The 21608-nt window shown below is 45.7% G+C and overlaps 1 protein-coding gene across 2 annotated transcripts in view; it reads right to left on the bottom strand.

Moving 5' to 3' along the window:
• Window positions 1-3728: 3728 nt before the first annotated feature.
• Window positions 3729-21608, bottom strand: part of MYOF (myoferlin) — a 550379-nt gene continuing 532499 nt past the window's right edge. For both annotated transcript variants that reach the window (XM_086922487.1, XM_086922488.1), the window contains 3 exons: window positions 5781-5890; window positions 5057-5204; window positions 3729-4440 (listed from right to left, as the gene is read on the bottom strand). In XM_086922487.1, coding sequence (XP_086778613.1) covers window positions 4402-4440; window positions 5057-5204; window positions 5781-5890 — 297 coding nt within the window. In that variant the 3' untranslated portion in view covers window positions 3729-4401. The remainder of the gene's footprint in view (window positions 4441-5056; window positions 5205-5780; window positions 5891-21608) is intronic.

The raw sequence follows: 21608 nt of genomic DNA, 5'->3' as shown, positions 1-21608 counted from the left end.
TAAATCTTGTGTCGGATTCCTGTTTTTGCACAATGCCATATGTGGGTTTGAAAACTATGCTAAAAAAGCAAGCACACCACTGCCTTTCTAGGGAAGCGGATTTAATTAAAATTATGGCAGGATTTGAACCAATGTGTAAATCATATGAAATTGATCAAATGCCGCCGTTCCTAAAAAAGGCATTGAGCAGACAATGTAGAAATCAAATTGTGCGCGCAAGACTTATGGTCTTGCCCATTAAGGAGTGCAGAGCGACATGGAAAAAACCACAAATGGGCAACCGGGGTTGCAGGTTTTGTAACTACGGGAGAGAATCGATAGCACATGTACTTTGCTGCTGTCCAGAATTCATAACTGCATGCCGCACTTTACTTAGGCAAAAGTTTTTAAAAAACAGTATTACAACCTGCTGAAGTCTAGTGCCATTTTGTTTTACTACTATCGATCCTGCTGAACTTGCATGGTTCAAATTGAAGACCGGAACACCTTATTCAGTTTTAAAAATGATGTCGTGGTATCACATGCTAAGCAAACAAGGAGATGGGCGGAGCGCTGAAACTTTTCAGACACTCACCCCCAGTCACTGATCCGGGTTGAATCCATCATCGTTCTTCAGCTCACTTCGCCACCTCAGTTCAGACCCAGCAATATGCAAATCAGTCCAGCCCGAACTGCCAAGCCAGGTCTTCCCTGAACCGGAATAGTATCACATGCTGCCATATTTAATTACCAGATGGCAATTACCAAGATCAAAAACTGTTGCAGATTATTGGCACACTGCTTTTGGTGGAATATTTTAGTTTTTAAATGTAATGTTAATTGTTTTGGCAAGGAACAAATTGTATGGTATGTATTTATTGTAACTATTTTAAATAGTCGAAAAAATACAACTGATGCATTCAAATTCTTTCAGTTGTTTATGTTCCGAGTTCTGTTAAAGGAATGTCTGTTGATAAGGTTTGCGAACATGAACGATAAACTATTATAGTTTATTGTGATTGTCTATGCACCTATGCTTGTTTATTGTCTGACTTCTTTTTATGTACCATGGTTTTGTGGCTCCTCCTTCCAGTGGGTCTCTGTAGTGTCTTTTTTTCGTATGAGTTAATTATATTAAAATAAGTCACACTCTACCTACTGGTTTCATCTGTCTGTGTGTTGTAGCTTTGAAAAGTGACTTGAATGGCTCTCTAGTTTCTACTATATGGCAACGAGTCTTCTGTTTTAGGCTTTCTCAGTTTAATCTGTGAACTTGTACTGATGGGTCTCATTTTCTTTTTATTATTTCTCGAATTTCTTTGAGTCACAGTTTTATACCTATTCATCCCTTGCATTGTTTGCGTGTACTGACCAGCCACTGAAGGGGTGCAAGCTAATCTATATGGGGAGGTGCAGTTTGTGGTCTGGAATAATGGCTGAAGGTTGACTTTCTTTCTAGGCCTTGATGGAAAAAGCTTGAGCCGAGGGAAATGCAATGCTCAGAGCAAGGCAAGCGCTGCCAGGTACTTGCCGAAGGCCCAAAAACTTGGGGGTATAGGGGGTTTGATAAGGTCAATAAAGCCTACCACACTATTTAGGCAATTTTTGCTCTTTGCATTCAGAGAAGTGATGTATCTCTTGCAAATATATGGGACACAGTGCACCCGACAGTTAACCCCCGGTCACTTGGCAAGGAGAAGCAGGCAGTGGATTTTTTACTTGACTGGAACGAAAAAGCCAACATTCAGCCCAGTGAGTTCCCTCTCATGGCCTAAGACACTCGTCAGAGGTATTAACCACTACATAAATGCAATTGTAAAACAATGCATATACATATATAATAAATATGTGTGTGTCCCAGCATCTACACTCTAATTCACAGACACCTCTGTGCAGCTGGCTAGTACAATCAAGTGCTTGGACACACATCCCTGTACGAATGCGTATGCATGGATCCTCGCCATCCTGAGTGGAACCAAGATCCTCGGCCAAACACTATTCAGCTTGACATTCACCAGCAGATTAATCAGTTTTCTTTCTTCCCTTAAAATAAACACATTTTTGGAATGTTCCGTGATACATATCATCACCTTTCACCTTTAGATTTTGTTTATAAGTAGATGTTTTCCTAGAATTCAGCCCTTAAAAACTACAATGGTTGGATTTTGCTTCAGCACCCAAAGTTCATGCAATTGGCACTCATGCAGTCACCAGGCCTGTAGGGTCACACAGATGAATGCTTGCCCAAGTAAGAGTGGACTGAGGCAGGAAAGTAACTGTGTGGTGCTTGTGAAAGTTGTAGTGGTTTGTAATTATTTTCTCATCGTGTTTGTGACCTGTTGGAGGTTCCTGTTGTAGGTTGTGGTTCCTTTACCATAAGTATGCAGTGGGTAGAACTCATATCAATAAAGTCCCATGAAAATGTCCTTGGGTGAAAACAGGTCTCTAGCTTCTAGATCCTCGCCGGAGAACTGATCCATCACCCATTCATTACAAAGGAGGTCACTCCTATTATCTTCACAAGAAGCCCTTTCAACAATGTATACTTTTTTACAAATGCAAAATCTCAACAACGCTCAGATTCCAAAACGTAATGCCTGACAGGGCAGCTGCAGTTTCCTGCGAGGTCAAGTAATTTTATCCTAAACAAACAAAAAGCAGAAACAGCCTCTAAACTGAAGAAAACAATGTAATTTTCAAGAAATGTATTTGGTGCTTTCATGAGGATTCTCGCCTCAAGTGAGGAACTAATGCGATTGAAACAAATAAAATGTGAAATAATATGTGGAACTTAACCTAATAGTTAAAAGTACTTTTACTAATTATTTACTCACCTACAACTCACCTGCATGCGGCTCCTGCCGCTTTGGTTTAGGAGATGACAGAATGAATGGACAAAATTCCACAAAGGTCGCCTATTATATGTTTTGCCTTTTTGGGATCAATAAACATCAGATCCAGAATGGAGAACAGACTGGCAAACAGCATTGAACACATTTCCAAGGAACAGCATACTTCAAAACATTTCTAGCATTTTTATCAAAGAGTACTTTTAAGCAATCATGCGATATTAAGAAGCTAATGTAAATCTGGCAGAAATGTTACAAAAATATCAGAAAATGTAACAGGCCCTTTTTCTTTGGTCTGCCCCTCCATTTGTTTTCCATATGCGCCGTGGACAAAATGGCACCTTTGGAAATATACTTCTAGACAAACCCCAGCTCCGGTTATTATAACAACTTGAAGAAACACATTGGCTAGCATCAGCATGAAAAATAAGGCAGCCACTGTTTTCAGAGCCTGTCAGGCCTGCTCGTATATTATTAAACATGTCTACATCAGTGCCACAAACATTAACTCCTGGGCAGGCTAATTGATTCTAAGTGTTATTTTGTCAATACCGAAGTGACACCCCATCTGGATAGGGATTAGTTCCAGCTTTGGGCTATCATTTATGGGTCAGTGGGCTACATGGCTGCACACACAGGAAAACTATTAACTTTGACATAATGATGGCCAGTGGAAGGTCGAGTTGTGTCTTGGCGCACTGGGCCCGGCCTCTAAAGATCTCATTGAAGACATTCGTGCTATTGGTTAATGGAAGTCCTAGTGAGGTGGGTGCTGTGTACCAGTAATTACGGTACCCAAGATTGCAAACACGCGGAGTTCTCAGTGACCAACGAAGGCGAGGCATTTGTCCAAAGTTTAAGGCAAAGCACAAATAAATATTTAATAATACATAACAAAAGTTGAAAATGGAAGTTCCTTTTTATTTTGAAATTGGCAATAATAATAATACGAAACTGCTTTGAAAATAGTGCTTTTTTTTATTTTTAGTGACCATGCTTAAGAGTTTCAACATATACTATAAAACGTACAGAATAACAAATATTCTAGACAATATAATATTTACCAGCACCTGAGTGAACACGTGGCTGTTTTTTTCTTTCTTGTATTGCACATTTAGAGAAAATACAAAAATAGTAATTTTTCAGTAAGCCATGATATATGGCGTCTTTTGCGTTTTGTGCTCACCATGATTTAAAAATGTAAAAAAATTCTGAAAAGTGTGGAATAAAATACATTAAGTAGAAAGGGAAAAGGGGACTGTGCAAAGGCTAATCTCCCGTAACAGACACGGTTCATAAGGCAATGTTTGATACATGAATGGAGGACGTACAGCATACAGGATCGGAAGACATTACTAATGGCAGAACTATTATGCAGCTGATGTCATCCACCAGTCACGACCCCGTGAACCCTGGCTAACCTTGGATAAAGTCTTAATCCTTGGCGACTGCCCGACAGTGCTCAAGGGAGCAAGGTTAAAACCGGCACGTAAACCTTGCGGCTCCGGCCGGCAGCTGAGGGAGGGTTTCTTCCCACTTGTGGCGGGAACGCTGGGCTGGGAGTTCAGTTCCATCATAAAGACGGCCTCACAATCTTCATTGCCACGTAGTTCTGGAAATAAATAAAAATAATAAAAGGTTGAAAAACGTACAGACTTACTTTTTGGAAACATGGTGCATAACAGATTGCAATCCACATCTCGTGTCATTTCATAACGAGGACTATTTACCAGCAAAGCTCGAACCAGGCAGCCAAAGGAACTGTGGCCCAAATACATTTTTGGCAGAAATTAATAAAAAAGGACGTCGAGAGAGAGATACTAAAATTAGTTAACACGTGTAAAATTTAGAGTCAGAAGTACAGTATGGCACTTTTGAAGGAAGAATGTCCAAGTCCTGCGATTTACTGCAAATGATTTAAATATGCACATTTAGCGTAATTCAGAAACATACAATAATTGTATAAGAACTGAAAAGCACACCTTAAAAAAGAATCAGCAAAAGGAGAATGTGACAAAGTGGAAACGCAAAATGTAACGAAACTTGGTTAGGCGTTGGGCCACCTGTATCTTTTTAGGGACGCACTCCATTCAAGAGTGTGGATGCTGGCGGAACCCAAGTATGTAGCAAATAAACCGCTATGTTACTAATTCATATAAAAGGGAGAAGCAACAACCCATATGTAACAGGAGGCGGATAATGGGGAATAATATTTCAAAAATACTTACGGGCAGCGAGTAAAAGAGTATTGCGAGGAACAACAGGACGAATATGAGCACGATGACGCCAATGAAGATCCACTTGAACCGCCGCCACACGATAAATTTGCAGGTCTTGCATGGATTTGTGAACCAAAAGAAGGAGGTTTCTGGTCGGCTGCGTTGGGAAAGGCGCAAAATTAATCACACTGACAAACAATAATGGAGCTCAGGCTTATCCTCATTGGATATAATGCAGCTGAGTCAATAATTAAGCGGACATAAGAACTAACGCTGAAAGAATCTGGCCTGCTGCTACAGACATGCACACAAGTGGAAAGGGGACACAGTGGCCAAGAAAAAGGCGAGAATGTACAGAAATGAAGTTTGCCATTAGATTTTGTGTGGGACACTGGCAGTGTATGCCTAGGGTCAGATTTCCTCGCTTGTTCTTTCTGCTTTACATAGCTAGCCTAGCTTCAACTGAAATAACATTGACCAAATAACCATCACAAAATGCAATTTGCGCCCCAGTCACTTAGTGGAAATGTAGTTTTTTCATTGATATGGTGGTTCAAATGTCAGATCAAAATCGCATCAATATTATTCATCTGTTGCAATATGGAAATATTAGAGCAAAAATACATCAGCACGGATTAGATTAACATAATGAGGTCCAAAATATGTACATCAACGTGTTTTTATGGCATCTCGAGCGCACAGGCATACCCAGGCAGGAAGAAAAATGTCTTACTTTGGAGGGTCCAACTTGGGGTTCATGTTGGGTTCATCACGTCCCTTGCCAGCTGGCCTCTCTTCAACTTCTTTTTCATTCAAAACTTCCAGCGTCATCTCAATTTTACCCTTTAGAAAACAAAGACCGAGCAATCATTTTACATCACATCATACAGAACACACTTCACTGCAACCAGATTAGCTTTCGATAGTTCAACAACGAAGTCATATCTGAATAAAGAAAGAAAATGAGTGCTTTATTGGAGTCTGCAAAATACTTTCTCTGGGAATATCTGCCAAATTAGGATACCACGTTAGGACCCAAGAACACTGCTCGCACAAATCACTTGGAATTAATCCATAAGTGGCAACTTATATGATCCACCATGATGTCCCCCTTAAAACCTTCAGGTAGTTTAGCTTTTTTCTTAGGTATTTTCTAAACATGAGATCTATTCTCTACACACTTATCTATGGTTGTGTATGTTTGATCACAAAAATGTTTTATAGCTTCTCACGAACGTGAAAAAATGACTGCACAAAGTTAAGCTACTCACCACACTCAACTCCCCAACACTTTTTACACTCACGAGCACTCCCTGCTCCTTCTATGGTAATGAGATGTTACTGCTCCCTTTTTAGTAATGAGACGTCACTGATTCCGCTCTGTTAATAAGTCAGTGCTAATGTGACACAGCTAATCTCCTTGTGTTTAATGTGACGTCACTGCTGCTTCTGTGGTAATGTGACATTACAGCTTCTCTGCGGTAATGTGACGTCACTGCTTCCTCCATATAAATGTGACTCCACTTTAACTGTGGACAACTTACCCGACGTGTCAGGGAAAAAGGGTCAAAGTAACATGATCCAATGAGCAGTCACAGTACACCTGTAACTCAGAGTGTCCTCTCCTAGGCAATTGGGTACTCACATGCCTGGATATGACCAGTGCTTATGTCGCCCATCATTTCCATTCTAACGCGGCCCTCCACCTTCCAAATGCACTACAACGTCAAAAATAGCTTAAAGAGAGGGACAACTCAAATCAAGTCTTTAAATTAATATGGAAATAATGTCGACCTTTGGCAATTAACAATTTATAATTCTGCTCGCTCTCAAACAAGTAACTCAAACAGTGCGCTACTGCTAAAATGGAATATGAAAATCATGGTTTGGGACTTTTACGCATTCTATTTCTGCAGTCTCCCTTTCAGCATCACATTTTAAATGGCCAACTTTCTCAGGGCTTGGAATGTTGTGGTTTTCTTCATGCGGGATACCAATGTCGTTGCTCACTCTGCATCACGAGGTTTGGAAGACCCACTTTCTCCATCAGATTAATCGTGCATGTTTGAGTCAAAACTTCTAACCATGTTTATAGATCGGGCACAAATGAGAGCGCGCAAATGCCTTGAATAGTGCGTGAAGTAGTTTCCTAAAAAGGAACTCAAATCTGCAGCCTACTGTATTTGTCAATGAGCATCCTGAAGAGGAACAGTGCATAGGAGAAGCACGTCTGCTTTACAACTCGCATGTTCCCATTCACTTGAAATAATGGAAGCACCATTAGTGTGGTGGGCTCGGTTTTGAAGCATTCCTTCCTCATGGAATGAATCGAGGCCCAGCCTGACAAAATTTTACAATTCTGTTTTTACCAGACTTTAACTCGAAATAGGCTTCCTTGCCTTGGATGTAAGCAAACATCACCTGCTTCCACTCTTTGACCTGTGGTAGACCATGGGTGCCATGTTCATCCCTAGCACTTCACTTCAGAAATTTACTCTGTCCATTGCGATTTAAAATAAGACATTAGTGGCAAGAAAATGTAAACTGAATAGCGCGATAAAGGACTTGGTCAAATATTGGTGAAAGTCAATCAAATCAGCTATAAAAAAATGCAGCAAACTGCCGACAATGTTAGACAATATGGGCCCAATTTGCCCAGATATCCGATTTTGGAAAAAAAGAAGCCTGTGAAGAAGGTGTACTTAATTTTTTTACTTATATTTTTACAGAGCATAATTCAGACAACATAGCAAATATACCTATAAACCAAAATAAACCAACTTCATCGCCTGAGACGAAACTGCGCGGTACTTGCAGTATAGAGGACATGATCGATTGCATTAAAAGGCTTGTATATGAAAGAAAATACATTGAACTAAAAGGACTTTAGATAATTCTATATATGCTCGCAAGATTCTTGAAGAAAAGCACAAAAGGACTGTATCACCTCAAGCAAGCACTGGGAGTGCGAAATTAAAACTCAGTGTCTGCCACAGTGGGGCCGGATCATGAAACAGTTTTGATTCGCACTATATCATAGTTGCAGTTAACAAGAGAACATGAGGATCACCGGGGACCTTGGGTAAGGGCATGTACAAGAAACCCTGATCCCACAAGTGAGAACGATACAATCAATACAAATGAACCAAATGGGTCAAGCTGAAAATCCAGAATTGATACTGGGATATTGAAGGGGTCCATAATGAAGGTGCTGATCGTCACACCGGGGATTGCTGAAATCAAATGAGTCCATTCTCCCTGCTGGTGCGGGCTGGTCCTCATCGTGTCCATTCTGAGGATCCAATTGAATTGCTCTTTATTGAATAGCTGCTCCACATGGCCCCCTCTTTCAGGTACTTTTTACAACCCGGATCACCTGCCAACAATACATATTCTGATCTGTTGCCCAATTTATAGTTTACTGTACAGCACTGTATGCTGCAGATCACAGTACAGGTATTGCAATTGGAGTGCCCACACAGGGGTATCTCACTGTTGGCACGTTGAATTGATTTAGAATCTATACAGAGCTGGCACACACTACACCGGCCACATTTCCAGAGACAGGCTGCTCTATCATGTCCTTGACGCAAAGTAAGGCTGCGCTTGCTATAAACACATTTTACCACAGAATTTGGAAAACACAATTCTAGATGCTGCAATGTGTGAGGACAACATTTGAGCATCTTTGAGCTGGGGTATTCTGTGGTGGTGGTGTGTTCTGACCTTTATACTGCTGTGTTTTGTGCTACATTATTGCCGTGTGAAGTTGCTGTATTGTACTTTGTTTCTAGTGTTCTGTTATTGTTGAGATGTGTCCGGTTACACTTTAATTGTGTTGTGTTGCTTTGTGTGTGTTATAACGCCATGTCCAGTGGTTTACTTTGATATGTTGATTTGTGTAGTGCTCTAATCACCCCGGGGGGTATCCAGGCGCTTAGGCAGGTGTATGGGCCACAAGGTGCTTATATGAAGAGTCAGGTATCCAACTTTTTGTGGAACTCAGGAAGTGGGGAGGAGGCTCTGATGTGTTGAGAGATAGTTCCATGTCTAGAGAAGTCAACAAATGCGGATATATTTCCAGCCAAAAGCAGCACCTCTAAAAGCGGTAAAAGGTCGACTGTCACAGAAACTGTAAAGGCATGTGCTGCTTTCAGTTTGAAATGTAGCAGCATCTGTTGACATATCTTAAGAAAAGAACATAGCACAGTAACATACAACAAGCAACATAAAGCATAACAGAGCCTAACAAAACAGCCCAAAAAGAAGGGAGCACAGCATCAAACACAAGCCGCAACCTGCAACGCAAAAGCAGCGGCACAAAGCACAGAACACATTATCCTTCACAAGAAAGTGTCAACATACATGCACAAATGTTACGACGTCCAGAGTCTGTTTTCCTACCACAGTGGTAAAAGGTGTCCTTCCTTGCATAGAGCACTGCAATAACTTACCAAAGGACGTGGAATAAATAGTACCAGTTATAAATATTTGTGATCTGATCCTAAATGTCTCGATTCGGCCTGCTGGTTTAGAAGCATCTATTAGCTATTGACGAGCGCCCTCTTGTGGTTCCAAACGTACCAGGATGTATTAACCGTGTTCGGTCTTCGGGAGTTTTCAAAATTATCTTTAAAAAAAGGTATAACGCATATAATATATAAATACAGTTAGAGGATATAAAAGCTAGCCGTAACTTGCGTCAGAAGGCAAGTACCAGCATACATTTTAGGAGTGTAATGTCCATCAAGTGCAAGAATGACCCATTTGACTGCTGCTGGGTTAGAAACACATAGTAATTATCAGGGTTGAATGTGCCCCTCCGGTATCTGGACCCCAGTGCCACTACACCCGCTGCATCAATGGTAGCTATGTCCCTGAGCGATTTTTTTTTGTCTCTTAAAGTTTCCGGTTTACCATTTTCCAATTAATAAAAACATGCTTACCGACTCTACAGTGACTAAAAATGAGCCTTACTAGTTTTTGGCACAACTTCAATCATTTATTGCTTGGGCTGGTCTGATATTTGGATATAGAGACGTTTTAAGGCAATTTTTCTTTGACAAAACTTTGCTCACGTACCAGTGTTGGAAACGGGTCATAAAGAGCCGTTTTCTTACAGTTGTGCATAATCGGCTGTTGGCAGGCCCAAAGGGGTGCCAGATAAGATCACCATGGAACTGGCATGATAGTTTAGTGTCCATCTGGAGTCGCAATTCAGTAGTATGTGGTCAGCATCCTTTGGGAAAGAAGCCAGTCCGTGAAATCCAATCCGTTAAAACCAGCTGTCTGATGCATTAGGTCTGGTGTCTCAGTGGACTAATGCATCCACTGCAGGGGCCTGTGTTCGACCTCATGGCCACAGGTTCAAATACCGGCGGGTCCACTCAGCCTTTCATCCATCGGAGGTCGATAACATGAGTACCATGGATATGGGTAACAATAAACATGTTATTCAGCGCCAAGAGAACGTGCGCTTTACAAATACACATGTTAGAGTGTTAGGTGTCAACAGTTTACGGAAACAAAAGTTATACTGCTCTGAAGGGACTGTGGTGATACAGGTAGGGAGACTGAGCACCTACGGCCATGGTTGGATTAGGATTAAAAATCGGCCCGGGCACGCATAAAAAAAAAAAAACGGCCCACATTTGCATAATGCCTTCCCTCAAATCACTGCTTTCAGCGTAATTTTACATAAAAAAGGGGGGGTAAAAAAAATGCATGCATCAGTTTACACTAGTGAAACACACCTGACAACAAGTGAGGCTACTTCTGCTCAGGGTCCCTGCCCCGCTCCAGTATGCCTGCATTAATGGGAGGCCCAGCGAAAGAAAAGGGGTGCGACCTCTACCGGTTGCTACTATAGGGGAGATAACGAGTGCCCATCTCCCTCCAGAAAGGCCACTCAGACACCCACTGGGCCGCTGGCGGTATAGTCGAACAACAGAGACACTGCCCAAATCGGCCCCAGGGCTGCATAAAAGGAGCCCTCAGCTGGAACTCGGACCCCGGCTCCTCGGGCATTGCCCAAATGCCCGCGTTACCAATCCGACGCTGCCTTCGGCTCATTATAGGGGCAGGTGGAGAGTTGACATTTGCGTGCCATCCTATTTATTTGAAAAGTTTTAGACAGCGCTCGCTAGACCCGGAGATATCCGAGCGCTTTACATGAGGAAGAACATTGTTTCAGAAAATAGTTACACAGTTACATCAGTTGCTGGAGCTTAGTTACATGAGTTACATGAGTTACATGAGTTACAAAAGCATAGCATAGGCATAAGGATAAACAAGGCAGGTAGGGGGAGAGAAATTAAGGGGAGAGAGGAAAGGAATAGGGGAGGTTGACAAAGAATGAAGGAGGTAAGAGGAGGGGGTAGGAGACACAGCGTGGAGACAAGGAGGTAACAGTGTATGACATATGGCTGGTTAGGTGACGGCTCCCAGCGGTAAGGGGATCTTTCCCAGTCCTCCGTTGTGCGATTCACTTGTCGCTGTGGACTCTGCTACAAGGGACTTGTTTGAGGAAGGTTGGAAATCTAATGAGTTGTACTTATGTATCACACTCAAGGGTATCCACAGGATGACCGTCTTAATTCAACATAGCAAATGTATTAGTGGAAGGAGGGAATACATAGAGCACAAAATTGTGTTTGAAAAACATTTTTTTACTTCAACAAAAGACGGGAGATCAATACAGACAAATTAATTAGTGCAAGAGGTCATGAACAGAGATAGATTATATTTGCTCTGCAGTTCACAACTAGACAAAATTAATTAATAAAAAATGGTTGTGAATTGGTGATAAAGCAACTGTGAAGGAGATGTGGTTGACTTCTTGCTCCACGTCACTGCTGTCCCCGTGTCTGTTTGGCATTCAGATGGAAATTCAAGGGAGTTTTCTTCTGCATAGAAAAACATCGTCCTGATGATGGTCTATTAGACGTCAGCCCTTTAGACCGAAACGTCGACCTTCCATCATCTCCTTCACAGTTGCTTTATCACCAATTCACAACCATTTTTTATTAATTAATTTTGGTTGTGTAATCTATCATTTGGAGTTGATGTGTCTAGTTGTGAACTGCAGAGCAAATATAATCTATCTCTGTTCATGACCTCTTGCACTAATTAATTTGTCTGTATTGATCTCCCGTCTTTTGTTGAAGTAAAAAAAATTTTTTCAAACACAATTTTGTGCTCTATGTATTCCCTCCTTCCACTAATACATTTGCTATGTTGAATTAAGACGGTCATCCTGTGGATACCCTTGAGTGTGATACATAAGTACAACTCATTAGATTTCCAACCTTCCTCAAACAAGTCCCTTGTAGCAGATTCTGACTTTAACTACACAGTGCCCAAGCCTACAAGGGTTTATTGGGTTTCCCCTGCCTTGAACAGCTGTGGACTCTCAGCGGGGTCTCTGAGACTCCAGGGCATAAATGCTGGATCCATCCCCAAAAAGGGGAGTAGGAGTGCTTTGGACAAGGGCACACTCACTGTAGAAGAGGAAATGTGAGTTGGGTCATTGGTTAAGTATTTCTGCGTTATAGCTGCCAAGGGGAGAGACAGCTGCCATAATAGGATCAGGCCTCTAGTATCCCTCTCGGTTGCTTGTGACGCCAAACAAGGACTTCCTTTGATGCCTGAGCTGTTGCTGCTATTTCAAACAATTATGAGGCTTTTAGGCTGTAAAGGCTAAAGGGGCCAACCTTAGGGTGATTGTTTTTGTCCCCTGGCGACGACCTTCTGCAGATGCCATTTTGGGGTCAGGCGTGTTTCACAAAAAAGGCTCACGGAGATTGATTTCAATTGCCCTAAGAGTCTAAAGGGTGACACAGTACACTATCCCGCAGTCCTCCTCGAGAGAATATGCCCCCCAAAAAATAAATTAAGGTCCGGGGGACCCACAGGAACCGATGATCTTCATCCAAAGAGGGAGTGCGCTCTCACTGGCAGGGTGCCACCCATGCAGCGTATTCTAGGCTCTCAATTGCCCTCCAGCACTTTTGGCCCCCCCTCTGCCACTGCCTTGGGACCCTCGTAGAAACTTACTCACCAGGTCCTTGTATCAATACTTCAGCTGTGCGGCAATGTTATTCACTGGCCAGGCACCCCTTCAGGCTCTATTGCTCAGGCATTAGGGGATATGACTGTGCTGCTTCAGTCAGCCTATCACCGCTCCAGGCGCTGCTCTATGGTGGTCCGGGGTCTCAGAGGGACGTTCTCAGCACTCCCAGCTCCGATGGAGCCATGCTGGTGTGGCCTTGGAGATTGCAACTTGGTGCTCTTTGTCGCCAGAAATATGCCTCCTCTACATCTGCGTGGCTCGCGGGCTCAGGCATTTCTACGGAGCTCCGTGAGTGTTCGTGAAGGCCACGCTGATTTCCAGCCACTGCCCCTAACCCAGGATTCCGCCAGCTCTTTCCGCCATTGCTGGGTGGCACGCTCTGACCATCCCGGAGTCCTCGGTCCTCAGCCTTTGTCGGGCTCCAGAGCCCACATAAGTGGTCTCATGCACAAGGGGGGTTTTAAGGTGGTGAACCCCCTGAAGCCAATCAGGATTCCGCTCCGGACGATCGCACTATTATTAGCAACATTTTGCTGTTCCCAATCTTGTGTAGGCTTCACCTCACTATTAATGCTTGGTGCTAGCTAAGAGCTATATACAGAAGCAGTCCTATTTTAAAACCGCCACGCTTATTCGGTTTTAATATATACCTTTCAATATTAAATGTATGATTGAGATAAATGCTTTTGAATTGGTGATATTGTGTAACATGATTTCCATTACATTTAAGAAATGTTTTTTGATCTTTTGAATTGCTGATAGTTTAAGGAGAGTGTATAAAATCCAAATAAAAGGCAGATTTAAAAGTTCCTCAAAAACTGCATGCAAATTATACACAGTAGTCTAAAAAGCAGGGCTGAGGGTGAATTATTTTCTACGTTCCCTCATTCCTTCATTTAATAAATAAATGAAAACAAGCATTTACAAATGCAGCAGAATTCTCCCTCACACAACTCCATCCCTAAAATCTGGGCAATGGCAAGGACATTTATCTTGGGTTTTGCAGAGGTTACCTATTTTTTTTTTTATAAAAGTAGTTTATTGGGTTTTATACAAACATCATACATGTACATTCAATCCACCCATCAACTGGTCAGTTCAATCCCCGTTCCAGGATGTAACCCCACTATCCTTTGTACAGTAAAAGAAAAATAATAAAAGAAAATGCAATCTTCGCATTGTAATGAAAACCAAATGATAAGTATATCCCAATACTTCTTACAATCCCAACATCCCCCCAACTTGTGTTGTGGTCCCTCCCCTCCCCCCATGTCGCCGGTGTGTACTATCCCATGGATCTATACAGTCGTGTGGGAACAGGAGTCACTCCTTATACAACTTCCAGCCTTAACTGTCCTAGCTCGGGGTTCCTGCCATTTCTGCAATCACCTCTCTTTCTTCCTCTATCTGATAATCCTGCAATGCTTGTACCAATGTTTCCCATGCCGTTGCCATCTCCAAGGTCCTCTCTGTATTCAATCATCAGGCCTGTTGGTACCTAAGCGTGCTCACTTGTCGCCCACTTCACAAATTCAGCCCTCCATTTCTCACTGCTAGGACCCACCGTCGCTTTCCATCGTCTCGTTATTTCTCGTTTCGCCAGTAATAGCCCCATATCTATAAATTTAATTGTGATTTTGTTTTTCGATGTGTGGGTAAACCAATGCAGGATACCAGTGGCTATATCAAAGGTCAGCTGTCTCTCCGTAATGGTGTTCAGTACCTCTCCTACCTCCTTCCAATAGTCCCCCATCTCAGGGCAAGACCACAGCATATGCAGCAGGTCAGCCCCTGTTCGTGCACAGCAAGGGCACGCCGCTTCCTGCCCCTGAAAGTATTTTTGGATTTTCTTTGGTGTCAAATAGGCTCTATAAAAGTACATAAAAATGTACCAGCTGGAATCTCGCATTTCTCGTGCTCTTCCAGGCTCTGCGCATGATTTGTGACCATGCTGGGGCAGGGATAGGCTTCCCTATGTCAACTTCCCAGTTTTCTCTCAACACCTCCAAGGGAGCCAATCCCTCATTAAGCATCCTAGAGTACGGAGACGCGCAGGCTGTATCTCCCCCCTACCCCCTCTTCACACGGCTCCCGCCCACCGGGAGCAATGGAAGCGAGGCGCATACGGCCTGTAAGAAGCCAGCCTCCCCCCCCGGACGCCCCGAGCAGCGGTTGTACCATACGTCCGGCATACCGGCTGTGGACACGGACGGCCACCCACACGGGGACTCACTTATCCATGATGGATTGAAGCATACTCCTGGCCCCTCTCCGCGGCTTCGCTCCCGCAAGTACACTCTCCCTTCCCGCCCCCCATTCCACATATATCCCCATGTTCACTGTTTTGGACTCATGTTTCCCGAATGTAGCCATGACTTCATTACACGTCGCACTTGGAAGATGTGCCTGGTCACATGTCCGACCATAGGCCCGGACTCTGGCGGCATCTCCCAAAATCACAACATGGCTGCACCACTTACCAGTCAGGCGCGTCACGCACTCTTTCGACAGCCCGTGGGGCCCCACTGCTCTCGATGGCTGTTATATGCTGCGACAAAGACAGGCCGCGCACATGCACTGATAGCCCCCATTCCATTGCCGCGCCCCCAAGGACTGACGCTCCACTCTGTGGGGTTCAGTGTCGTGGACGCTGAAAAGATGCGCGATAACACAGCTAAAGTCTGGGACACACCGATGAGAACTGAACTGTTGTTTGCAGAGTTACATGGTTTACTTATAAAAAAAAAAAATGGAAAAATAAGACGTCACTTGCGGATGTAACTGTCTAATGAGCACGTTTGACATGAAAATGGTAATTGAAACCCCACTCACTGGGGGCACAATTAATGGAACGGTGCACCTTTCCCCATGCTCCCTTACCCTCACGATGCACCGTATTGTTGCAGCCGGCCCGCCGGGTTGTAGGCTCTGCTATATGTACTGCTCTATAAAATACTAAAAAAAGTCTTACAAAAAAAAAAAAAATTAAGCATCCTAGAGTAAAGACACGTGACCGCCTTGAAAGTCCCGGCCGTCATCATGGTGTATTGGCATACCATGGTCGTCTTAGGTTCCTCCAGCCCCTCCCGCCAGTGTACTTGGAGTGCTCTAGTTAGCGCTGCGTGCAAAAGAAATCCCCCCCTTGGCAGGTCGAACCTCTCCTGCAATGTCTGATAGGACAACAAGGCCCCATCCTCGTACAGGTCTCCTAGTATATGGATCCCTGCATCTTCCCATTCCAGCAGGGGTGTCCAGTCACTACCATGTGGGAGCGCTGTTATCATTCCCAAAGGGATCTCAGGCGCATATGGGTGCAGTACTCCCGCCCTACGCTGCGAACGATTCCAGCATAGGCGCAGTGTTTTCTCCTCCATGAACAGGTCCTTAAGATCCAGTTTCTGCTGCAGCACTATGTAGGACAGTACATGGCGTGGTATGCCCCGCATCGCTGCTGATCCGGACTTCTAAACTCTTTTGCCACTGCTTGCGTTAAGACCTGGAGCTGGGCCGCCAGGTAGTACAGCTCAAAGTCCGGGACCACCAGTCCCCCCTTGGCTTTGGGCCTAATGAGCGTCACCAACGCAACCCGGCATCTGCTCGTTCCCCATAAGAAACTCACTAGGAGTGACTTCAACAATTTAAACATTGAACATGGGATCCACACCGGAAGAGTCCTGAAAAAGTACAAAAGTCGAGGGAGCGCTATCATTTTCAACAGAGCTATTCGCCCAGTCACTGACCGAGGGAGTGTGGCCCAGAAGGTCATGCTACTCTTAAATGCCCTCAAGCCACGCCCCACATTGCCTTCAAGCATATCGGCTGCTGTATGATAGATATGCACTCCCAAATATTTCAAACAATTGGGTTCCCACCTCACCTCTCTATCAGTAACCGGCTGGGGCTCTCCCTGCTTCAACCGGATCAGGCACGTCTTCGACCAGTTCACTTAAAACCCCGATAGATCGCCAAAATCCGAAAGCAAAGACCCAGCTCTCGTTAGCGCTCCACTGGCGTTATCAAGGAATAGCAGCAGGTCATCAACGTACAAGGAAATGTACTGCCGATCTCCTCTACACCACAGACCTTCAGAGTGGTCTCCCAATCGGACCTTCACCGCTAACGGATCCACCGCCAAGGCGAACAACAAAGGGGATAACGAACATCCTTGTCTCGTGCCCGATTCACTGGGTACTGCGAGGAGATCAGCGATCCGACGCGCACTCTAGCCACAGCCGATGTGTAGAGCACTTTGGTCCAGCTGATAAAGCCGGCCCAAGGCCAAATCGCCCCATCGTGGTACATAAATAAATCCACTCCAAGCTGTCAAAAGCCTTTTCAATGTCCACCGATAACACCATTGGTTGTGGTGCCTCCGGCTGGTCTTCTTCAAGCAACCTCACTAATCTTCTGATGTTCGTGGATGTGTTCTTCGTTGGGATGAAACCAGCCTGATCCTCATGGATCAATGTGGTCATATGGTGTAGCAGTCCGGTTGCCAATATACTGCTCAGTATTTTATAGTCAGTTGTCAACATCGATAAAGGGGGGTAGGAGGCCAGATTGGCCCTCTCCCGCCCTGGCTTTAAAAGGGGACTCACTAAGACCTCTCGCATCAAAGCAGGCAACCTGCCCATCTCCTTTGCTTCCCTATAGACCTCCAGGAGTCTCAGTGCCAGTATATCGATATACAGCAAGTAGAACTCTATCGGCAACCAGTCAACTCCCGGCGTTTTATTTCTAGCCATGCGCTTAATAGCACTTCTAATTTCGCTCAACTCTATATCTCGGCTGAGGCATGTCGCCTGTTCTGGATCCAAATCCGGAAGTGAAAGTCCCTCCAAAAAGGAACAGATTTCCATGTCTCTCGCCACTAGTAATCTCTCATAGAGTTCTTCATAGTAGCGCAAAATACGCTGCAGGATCCCATTCTGGGTGTACACCAACTCCCTGCCATCATCAACCAGGGCCAAAATAGGGGAGCCCCTCTTGGTCGGGTTGGCCAGCCAGGCCAGCAGCGTCCCTGCCTTGTCTCCCTCCGCATGAGCTCTTGCGGTATAGGCCTTATAGTCATAGCAGCGCAACCTTTCCTTCCTACAGCGACCTCTTCCTTCACTGCCATGATCTCCTCCCGAAGCTCAGGATGAGCAGGTCGCGCCAATTCTGCCTTACGTAGTTTAGTCTCGGCTCGCTCTAGGTCCTGGAGGAGCACCCTCCGCACTCCCGCGTGTTTCCCTATGCACATGCCCCTGACCACCACCTTGAAAGCATCCCACTCTATCACCCTCGTGTAGGCCGAGCCCGCGTTCTCTGCAAAATACTGGGTGATCCCCTCACTCACTTCGCTCTGAAAAATCAGGTCTTCCAGTGTCTCAGGGCGGAGCCTCCAAGTGGGGATGCTCGATACCCCAATCATTCAGTGCATGGTAAATAACAGTGGATTATGATCGGAGATCGTTCTGGCCAGGTACTCAGTTTGTACTTCACTGGGAAGCACCGTTGGGGAGCACAGCACCGCGTCCAATCGGACATGGAGATCGTGCATACCCGAGTAATAAGAATAATCTCGGTCTAGTGGGTGATGTACACGCCAGGCATCCACCAGATTCCACCTACTCTGTCAGTCCAGTCTGCCTTTAGTCAGACAATGTATCGGGGAGTCAGCCAGTGGAGGGTGTGATCTATCCAGCGATACGTCCGTTATGGAGTTGAAATCTCCACCAATTATCAGGGAGCTCGCAAGATAGGATCCCAAAGTACCAGAAAGTTGTGTCAGAAAACCTAGCTGATGTGCATTGGGTGCATAAAGACTACAGAATGCTACATCCCTGCCCCTAAGTCTACCCTCTATGGCCACAAATCTGCCCGAAGGGTCTATTGTCTGCCGTGTGAGTTGGAAAGGGACCCCAGCTCATATCCAGATCAGAGCCCCCCGTGCGAACGCTGAATAGGTGGTGTTATAGACCTGCCCCCTCCATCATCTTTGCAGTGCTATGCCCTCCTCTTTAGTTAAATGGGTTTCTTGAAGTAACGCTATGTGAACCCCTCTGCAAACTAAATATGCATAAATCTTGTGGCGTCGTGTCATAGTATGTAGGCCCCTTACATTCCAGGTAATACAACGTAAATCAGCGGTATCTCCCATTCCCCACAAGTAACATCTGCATCCCAAAACATACACCGCTTCCACACCGGTCAACGTCCCCCCCAACTGCGCCCCCCCCCCCTACCCCGGCCACCCCTCCCCCCCAGAACAGGACCTAGTAACGCACCGCTAGCTCCCATCCAAACCAATATCAACTGTAACACACTCCTAAGCCCATCAGCAGTCACTGAGGGCACGCCAAGAGGGCAATGAGGGGGACCGGGTGCCAACGGGCCGCCGCCCAGCTTCTGTGTACTTCCCGCCACTAACGGAGCCCCGGATAAATGAAAACTTTAATGATCCCTCCTCCCCCTGACTCATAGTCCCTGATCAAAACCTGCTACAGGAAGTCCATATTTCTGCGGCATCGTCACCAATTCAGTTCAGCAGCCACTTTAGCCCTCATCCAACATGCCTTCTGCCTTTGACGTTGTAACCTTCGGCAAGTGCACACTGTCTACCTCCGATTGTTCGGTGTCGGTTCGATCGCCGTCCTTCTCCGAGTCTGATCCTCCCGGTGATGCCCCTCCTTGCGCTCCCAAAAGAGCCGATGCCACTTCGAGCACATCTCGATGTTCCGCTTCTTTTTGTTGCAGCGAGGGCCTCCTCAGTCCGTTTCGAAGCCTCCTCTATTTCCTCTGAGGCAATTGTCTTGCAATTTGCTGCGTTCCTTGGTCGTCATCTTCCTTCCCGGCTCTATACAACTCCAGCCAAGCACAGGCATCTTCCGGAGTTTCATAAAAATATGTTTTACCGTACACAATTACCTTCAGCTTAGCCGGAAACAACAGGGAGTATTGGAGTCCCTCAGTCTGCAGCTCCCTCTTGACGGCCAGGAAGGAGGACCGATGTTGCTGTGTTTCATATGTGTAGTCACGGAACAAGTTAACCTTACAGTTCCCCCACATAGTAGAGACAGTTTGTCTGTGCTGTCTGCAGCAACAAGTCTCTATCACGGAAATGCAACAGCCTTGCCACCACTGGCCTCGGGGGTCGGCCCTGCTGGGGTGGCCGGGCCGGGATCCTATGCGCTCGTTCTAGAGTATAGAAAGTAGAAAGGCCCTCGGGCGCTACCACAGTTTTGAGCCAGATCTCGAGGTACTGCACGATGTCCGTCCCTTCCGCTTTTTCCGGCGGACCCACTACACGGATGTCCGGCGATTACGTCCTTCGGCATCTTCGGCCCGCTTCTCTAGCGCTCCTATGCAATCCAGTACATTCGTCATTGTGGTCGTGAGGTCCTTCTGCAGTGGTTCGATGGTTTGGAGCACTCCCTCCACCGTTTTGACCCTGTCCGCCAATTTTCCATGATCAGCTCGTAATAGGCTCAACCCTGTGGCCACCTGCGCTATGTCCTGTTGTAGCGCCGCTCGGGAATCCGCTATCGCTGCCAGTATTTTTCCAGCTGGCGCTCTAAATGGGGATCACCCGGCTGCTGCGCGATTCATTTTCCGCCAGTGGTTGAGCCCGTCTTTCTTCCCCTTTTGGCTGGACTATGGCTAAGCAACGGTAGTCGGGGGCACTCTCGCCCCTCCGGCCTGCTGTGCGCGTGAGCCCTGCTCCAGGGAAGACCGCCAACTCTTTCTCTTGCCATACCACTGTGTCGGGTCAGGCTCTCCCGATAGCTGCTCCCCCCGTGGGGTGCCTGCAGTAACCCCTGCTGCAGCGCCCCCTAGGTCTCCGCCCCCACGTAGTTAAATCGCATACCAACTTCAGGTTTCAGACCTCCGGGAGTCCCGCACCTTGCTCTCGAGTCACAGTAGCCGTCCTCTAGGCGTCCGGGTAACAGCGCCACTCGGCTCTCCTGCGCTCAGGGTCCTCCACCGGACATAGCCGCTCCGTCGATCCTCATTGCTCAGAGTTTCGTTTCTAGGCTATGGCCACCATCTTGGTCTGCTCCGATCTACACACCGGATAACTTTCCGACGGACGACATCAGGATACTAGGGCAAGTCCCGGTCCCAAACCCCTGCTAGTGGGAGCACAGTCCCTTCCCCTTTCCTCCGGTCAGGGTGGGAAATCTGGATCTCCAGTTTATCAGGATTTATAAGGGCTCAGCTACGGAGCTCACGATTTAGGCGGCCGCCATCCTCGGCTCCAAGCCACGCCCCTCCTTGCAGAGGTTACCTCTGCATTGGCACCAACATAAAAGCTACATATATTCACCTAAACCCGTTTTTTTCTTCTCTGACCCTGCCTGAGCTTTAATGTATTAAAATGGTTTACATTTGTGCTTCGATGCTATCATACAGTGGCTGCCTACAATATGCCAAGTAATACAAACATGTTGCCAGGGAGTATGCCAAAGGCCAATGTGTTGACAGGGATTGCCACCATTGTCCCTGGTG

Source organism: Lissotriton vulgaris, chromosome 5, assembly GCF_964263255.1.
Source record: "Lissotriton vulgaris chromosome 5, aLisVul1.2, whole genome shotgun sequence".
Classification (NCBI taxonomy): domain Eukaryota; kingdom Metazoa; phylum Chordata; class Amphibia; order Caudata; family Salamandridae; genus Lissotriton; species Lissotriton vulgaris.
The sequence above is the reverse complement of the archived record's forward strand: the minus strand, read 5'-3'. Positions and strand labels throughout refer to the sequence as shown.